The sequence below is a fragment of the Quercus suber genome, unplaced genomic scaffold (genome assembly GCF_002906115.3).
Source record: "Quercus suber isolate HL8 unplaced genomic scaffold, Cork oak 2.0 scaffold_31, whole genome shotgun sequence".
Taxonomy (NCBI): domain Eukaryota; kingdom Viridiplantae; phylum Streptophyta; class Magnoliopsida; order Fagales; family Fagaceae; genus Quercus; species Quercus suber.
Window position 1 is genome coordinate 1,027,050 of NW_027069496.1, and position 7,459 is coordinate 1,034,508.

The 7,459-nt window shown below is 37.3% G+C and overlaps 1 protein-coding gene across 1 annotated transcript; it reads right to left on the reverse strand.

Moving 5' to 3' along the window:
• Positions 1-799: 799 nt before the first annotated feature.
• On the reverse strand, positions 800-5,711 carry LOC136066330 (probable LRR receptor-like serine/threonine-protein kinase At1g56140). Its single transcript, XM_065770464.1, has 5 exons — positions 5,462-5,711; positions 5,155-5,273; positions 2,697-2,863; positions 2,001-2,151; positions 800-1,036 (listed from the first exon to the last, which is right to left on the reverse strand). The coding sequence occupies exons 1-5, from the start codon at positions 5,709-5,711 to the stop codon at positions 800-802; spliced, it is 924 nt and encodes a 307-aa protein (XP_065626536.1).
• Positions 5,712-7,459: the final 1,748 nt, after the last annotated feature.

The window sequence follows — 7,459 nt, forward strand, 5'->3', positions numbered from 1 at the left end:
TTGGATTTCTGGGGCAACCAAATGAGTTCTTTTAATCTATATGGAAGATTGAGATTTATTTTTGATTTTTTTACACCTTTGGAGTGATTTTGATACATGTGAAAAGTTGATAGTGTTGTGGGTTTGTTAGTTGCATGTCAAGTGTTTGAGATTTTACCTCAATGAGTTATGAGGTTGGATTAAATTGACTTGTAGTTGTTTCTTTGATTTGAAGTTGGACTTTGTGATACATATAATGAGTTTTAGAACTTTGAAAGTGATTTGATGTTGTGATAATTGATTTCTAGATGTAATATTCTTGTGCTTGCCAATCAAGTAGTAATTTTCTTTAGGGTAACTTGAATATAGAAAAGATTCTTTGGGGATTAAGTCTCTTTTTTTCTTGTATGTCTCAATTGAATGGATTCTGTGACTATCACTCAACAATGTCTCACATGCCAACATAGCTTAAATATCAGGGTTAGATGCCTTACTTGGTCAAACTCATTCAGTATTTCACGATGGTATACGGTGAGCAGATAAGTGAAAGAGTTAATTTATTTTCAATTATGAACTTCAACCAGTGAAATTTTAAATAAATAAATAAATAAGGTAAATCTCCATGTGAAACATTTCTATAACTTCTTGAATAGTGTCACATTTGATAGTGTTTTTGTCACAAGACAAACTCACCAAAGGAAGATTGCAAAATCCATGCTAAATAATTACATCCATGATTATATAAATACACAAAAATCTTTTTAATTTACACACAAGAAAAAATTTGAAGAAAAAAAAAAATGACGAATTCTCATCAACCCTATTTGATAGTATCACCAAGCACAGGTTTAGAAGCATTTGCTGGTGAATTCCCTACATCAACCACAATGCTTGTACTGGCTGATGATGAGTTGAAATAGCTAGTAACAATTATATCATCATATTTCCAATCTGTCAAATATCCTGGTCTTGAAGTTACAGTGCTCACTTCAATATCTCCTGAGAGCATTGCCACCACACGCGACATTGATGGTCGCAATGTTGGGGATGCTTGAGTCTGCAAGATCAACTTCATGGTTGATTTCATGCAACTGCCAACCCTAAGTAAAGATATATATGTTATCAGAGTAGCTTTACAATGTTGTGTACAAGTGGTGGCAGTGAGTGATACTTTTGTTTCAATAAGAAAACTTTCTTCAGGTTCAGAATATAGTAAAGAAGTGGTGGAAGTAAGTAATCCAATTGTTTCAATGAGTCTAACTATCCAAGTGTTCATAATATAGTATAAAGGTATTGGTAGTGAGTATTCAAATAGTCTGAATCACAGGGGATCTAGATAAAACCCGGATGACCCTAAATTCATCCACAAGCTCATTTGTGAATCTAATCAATCACTTCATTTTTAAGCACTCATTTAAATGTTCTAGACGTAAGGATTAGTGATAAATTAAGATTGACATATACTTCAACATCAAAGAAAGTGTAAACTTCAAAACCATGATCACCTCAACATAATGAATAAATATGAACAAAAACATTTTAAAAAAAACTTATTTCTTTTCTTAAATTTCATAAAAATAACTTTGTAAGAGGCTATTAAATAATGTCGTTCACACAAAAGTAGGCTCTTACAAGCGTAGCTTCGGGTATGGAGACTCATTTCATTTCCTATTATGATGCAAAGTTGACTTCTTTTCAAATAATCTAAATTAGCAATTAAAATTATTGCTTCCTTTGGACGTCCAAACTTTGTTCTTCATAAGATCCAAGTTTTATTTTTTTATTTATAAAGAAAAAAAACTTTTTATATATTTATTGATCTAACTTTTAATGATACTTCAAATTTTGGTAGAAGCAAAAACTTTTTTTTTTTTTTTTTTTTTGTTGTGGATGGATCGTGACTATCATGAACCCAAAACATGTATCCAAACAAGCTACTGATAAGTTTTGAAGAACAAAAATCCATCTAATTAAAGAAAGATAACAATCTCATATATGGAGCGTGAAAATATTGTTCATACCCATTCAAGAAGATATATTTTTTCTTCTTCTAAGCTTGAGTCAGAATTTGGCCTCCCACTAACAACCTCTAGAGCAACAACACCAAAGGCAAACACATCAGCCTTCTCTGTAAGGTGCCCACGCATGGCGTACTCCGGTGCAAGATACCCACTACATCAACAATGATCACATGCATAGTTTAGTCTTAACATTACTTAAATAATATAAAATAAAGAATTGTGTAATTCATAGGGACAAGGTGACAAGCTATGCCTATGCCTCTAGGATCTTACATGGTCCCTGCAACACAGGTGCTTATGTGGGCTTTTTTATCATCATAAAGCTTGGCCAAGCCGAAGTCTGATATCTTGGGGATGAGATCAATGTCAAGCAGGATATTACTAGCCTTCACATCTGTGTACAATTCGAAGCCGTGACTCCTCATGAAGATAAGCTAAACCTTTTGCTACACCTAAGCATATATCAAAGCGTGTTGACCAATTGAGATTCAAAGTTTTTTTCCTGTCTCATTCAAGCATATAAATTAAATCAACATTGTATAAACAAATACATAAAAACACACACACACACATATATATGCGCACGCGCGTGCACACACACACACACACACAAAGAGAGCAAAAGAGCAACAACAATGATACATTCACATACAAAATAATGCTTGATCAAGACTTTTATTCTCTAGAAACTCATACATAAGGAGTCGTTTATCTCCCTCAATGCAACATCCATACAACTTCACAAGGTTACGGTGTTGCACAGCCGATATAGTAGCAATCTCAGTTATGAATTGGTTCTTTCCTTGGTGTGATGTAACCGAGAGTTGCTTTACAACAATTACTCTCCCATCATTAAGTGTTCCCTAAATAATACAAAGTACCAAACAAAATATCAATGAAAATCGTTTAACATAATTACTCATCTACACATGATTTTAATCTATTAGTGTAAATAGAAAAGGAGATATGTAAAAGAAAACCACACGATCATTTATACATTAAATTGATGAGGATAAAACTCAAAACATTGTAGTTGCTTAATGATTATTTTTCACCAGGAATTATATATCCAGTCTAATCATTTTCAATTTTATATCTCATACCGTTCAAAGGAAAAGTATCATATGGGGATAAGATGACAAGAATACCCAACATAAATGATCTACCAAGCTCTAGATTGCTCTCATTAGGTCCAAAACTTTAATTGTTAGATTAAAAAACTAGCTTTCTAGAGTGGTTTTTTCTCCAATGATACAAGCAATGAAGCAATGCATGTAGCAAGCTAAAAACAAGCAAAGAGATAATCGTATGGAATATGGATCCCATTTCATAGATCAGGTAACAAACCATACAAATGTCTAGGGAAAAAAAAAAGAAAAAAAAAAGAAAAAAGTTCCCTTTATTTGATGCTCCTAGCTAATAAACTAGTAACAAAAATTTTTCTTGTTTACTGATGACTTCAATTATTTTGTTAGAATCTCCTAATACTAAAACATTTTGAAAATTCTTTATTTTTTAATACAAAATAGAAATTTTATTTTAACATAATCTAAGTGTATATGTACGTGAAACTCCTTCTTAGAGACTTGAACTCTGTCCTTTATCCCCCATACCTCACTATCACTTATACTTATAGAGTGACCTTCACACCAATGATGCGCGGTGGCTTATAGAGTGACCTTCACACCAATGATGTGCGGTGGTTATTCATACCAAATTTGATTACTCAAAATGTGATACCCTCTACAAGATGTAATTACTCATCTAATGGTTCCCATTATTATCAAATCTAATAAATGTCAGCCATAAATGGTTTTTTCTTGAACATTTGACTTTTAACAATCTATTTTAAACAACTACTCAAACTATAAACCGTCCATGAGGATATAATGTTTTGGAATCATCAATTCAAGATTTGTTACTTAGTTTGTTTAAAGTGAGACTACTTGACTACTTAGGATATGGCCAATAATTATTTTTTTGGTGAAAAAATTACATCATTTCCCAAACACAAAAATTTGACAAGGCACAAACTAATATATATATATATATATATTAAGGCATTATTTTAGACTTAGAAAAATGCACCATTTTGGTGTAATTAAACGACATTGAAAATATGGATGGATGGGGTTAACTAAAACTTTGAGAAACTACAAAGTTTTAAATTAAGTTTAGGGTTTATTTGAAATCAACCACAAACTACAAGGTTTAAAATTTAATTTGCCCTTTTTCATCAATTCATCACCCTCTATAAGTAGTTTGCTGTAAATGAGTGACTTATAATTGCAGATTCAGTTCTTCTTTTTATTGATAATTCGATTGTTGGGGGATGGGGGGATTTGAACCTTCGATATCTCCATTGGAAATAACAGGAGGTGCTGATTGAGCCATAAGGCTCTTACCATAACAAATTCACTTTTTGAAATTGAGATATACATGAAAAATTTACATCATTTCACCATCTTATGCTTTCTTTTATAAGCATACCAAGTATAAATAACAAGTTACATTGAAGACTGAACAGCCCTACAAATCCACGATAGCCCCAAAAAAAGAGAGGAACAAAAACCATTATTTTAAATGTGTAACCAGGCCAAATAAAGGAAAAAAAATGTGTTACAGATTTTATTATATTGCAGCTTAGAAAAGTGAATTGGGGAAAATAGCCCGAGTCAGAAAATAGGTTCGTTTTTTTTTTTTTTTTTTGAGAAACAAAAATAGGTTCGTTCATTTTTATTATGAACTTTGAATAATTTTTTACTAATACTAAAGTAGAAAGATAATAATAGCAGAAGATGCATGTGCATTATAACTAGTAAAAGAAATAGAAAAGGAATGGATATGAGGTTAAGCATCTTCATTTATTTATGGATCGATTTACTTTTACAATAATTGCAATTTCAGCTTCTCGCCAATCACAGGAACAAAAGATCATGGCATGAAGTGCTATGCAAATTCACAACAAAAAATTAAAGAAAAGAAAGGTAAGAGACAAAAGAAAAAGGTGATGTTGCAATCTGTAATTTGATTATTGTTATTGCTTGAATATAGAAATAGATGTATAGCAGCTCTAAACTTATATCAGAGAATAATCTTTAAGGTAATCGCTTGGGTTCAGCCACTAAAGTTTTTACTTAGAATAAGGGCTTACCTTATAAACAGGTCCAAAGCCTCCCTCTCCAAGCTTATTATCAGGACTAAAAGCTTCTGTAGCTGCCTTTAGTTCAGCATAGCTGAAAGTGAATGTTTTAGCATCTATCCCAAGGAGCTCTGCAATTTAACATAAACACAGGTTGTACTCTAAATCTGTTATCTACTTCAAGCTTCTGGTGAGTTATTTTATATTCGTCCTTTCTTTTTTCTTTTATTTGTACTTAATGCGTCCGTCGTTATCTCCAACCCGTCAGAGTCTTAGGTTTTGTAATTATATGTAGGAAATGTCTAGTGCGTCAAGTAACCAGTCGGTCGTTCCCGACGGGGCGGACTACGAGGGGATATACCCGTCAAGTCCCAAAGACCACGACGTCTCGAGCGAGAGTAGTCCGTCGTCCTTTCCTCGTCCTCAACACATGAGGGCCTGGAGATGATTGAAGTCCAGGAGGTTTCAGATGACGAAGAACAAATAGTGAGGTCCGTCGTGGGGGTTGATGGACTTAGGGAGTTCATCTTGCCCCCAGAGTGGACGGTCCACGCTTTTACGTCGACCATCAAGGAGGGTCACTTCAATACAATAAGGGACCGCTACCAGATTCCTGAGCATATCCCACTCCGTCTACCTTACGTGTCAGAGAAATGTTATTACGAAGGAGTGGACGGAGTGGGCGTGTACGAGCAGGTGTTAAAGGCTGGGTTGAGGTTCCCATTGAGTTCACTACACCGCGAACTCTTAAGCTACCTAGGCATATCCGTCAGCCAGGTGTCCCCCAACGCCTGGAGAGTTTTTATCGCCATGGAGGTCCTGTACGGAGCTATGTCAGACGGAGCAAGGAGGCTTACAATAAGAGAGTTCCTCCATTGCTACCGTCCAGACGAAATAGATAAGTCAAGGGGTATGTACAGCTTTGTCCCTAGGAGTCCCATTCTGAAAGTCATCTATGAGACCCCGGACTCAAATAGGGATTGGAAGAGTCGTTACTTCTTTATGGAAGGAGACGACTGGATGAGTCATCCAGGGGAGACGGACTTCATGCCCGTCGACACAGTTTGGGGCATTTTAAACTCATCTGGTATGGTCCGTCGTAAACCACTCCGTTCATTCATGTAACTTGTAATGTTTCTAACCTCCGTCTTCTATTTTGCAGTTCGACGGCGTCCCCAAGTTACACTCGAGGAATTCAGTTTCCTTGAGAAAATTTTTTCAAGACAACGCCAGAGGAGAGGACGTGGGCCAAGCTCGTCAACCTCGATACTATCCATTGGTATTGCGACGGTCCTGAACCCACTCCGGCGGCTTTAAAGTACGAGAAAACGACCCGTCTGCGTAAGTCCGTCCACCTCATGCCCTTATCACTTCTCTCTCTCTCTTTTTTTTTTTTTTTTTTTTTTTTTTTTTTTTTTTTTTATCCTTACTTTGCTCCATAATCCGTCATCCTTTTCAGAGATGGAGGATGCCAAAAGACGAGCGGCCATAAGACTTCAAGCCGCGAAGAACAAGCAGGCCGGGACGGACCCCATGAGGAGGGCTCTAGTAAGCCCTCTCTAAAACGGAAGCTGCCCGTGAAGAGCGACCGTCCGCCTAAGCAGCCAAGGTCCCTTTAGACCCGGTCCTCGGCTTGATGGCTGAGGGGAGCAAGTCAGTGCCTCCGTCCAAGCACGGTAAAGGCAAGGGGTTGATGACGGGTCAGCCAGGCGAGCAGAAAAAACCACCCGTTTTGCTCCGTGAGGATTCCAAGTATGCTTGGAAAGGATGTCGTCGATCATCACTACCGACGACTACGAGGATCTTGGGAATCACTCGACGGAGGCTATGGGTGAGACGGCCTCTTCAGCATTGCTCAGGTAATGGTCCGTCATCCTATTCCATCCGTTCATCAATTTTTGTCTTATATTTTGTTAACTTATTTTCGTCGAACTCAGGCTATGATCATGACGAAGGGCCTCATGGGACGGTGTCTCAACCATGAGACGACCATTGGCCGACTACGTGAGAAGGCCAAGATGACGGAGGGGGAACTGCTCGACCTGAAGGCCTGGAGGGTCACCCAGGAGAAAAAAACTGAGGATGGCCGAGACGGCCCAGGATGATGCCGTTCAGCTGGTGGAAGGTTTGAAAAAGGAGTTGGTGGACAAGGACAATGAAGTCCGTCGTGCCAAGGAGGACGCCGTACGCGAGTACGTGACTCCAGTGAGGTTATTGCGAGCTGAGTCTGGTTTTTAACGACGGTTCGACGATGCCTCCGTCAGGTGAGGAGGTTGTATCCCGATCTAGACTTGTCCGCCGTCTCCGTCTCTGCCCC

Coding starts and splice junctions, on each gene's coding strand:
- LOC136066330 (XM_065770464.1), bottom strand. CDS start 5,711: ATGGTCGACGTAAAAGCGTGGACCGTCCACTCTGGGGGCAAGATGAAC. Junction 5,274..5,461: donor CCGTCGGGAACGACCGACTG/GTTACTTGACGC, acceptor GTTAAATTGCAG/AGCTCCTTGGGATAGATGCT. Junction 2,152..2,696: donor GGAGATAAACGACTCCTTAT/GTATGAGTTTCT, acceptor TTGTTGATGTAG/TGGGTATCTTGCACCGGAGT.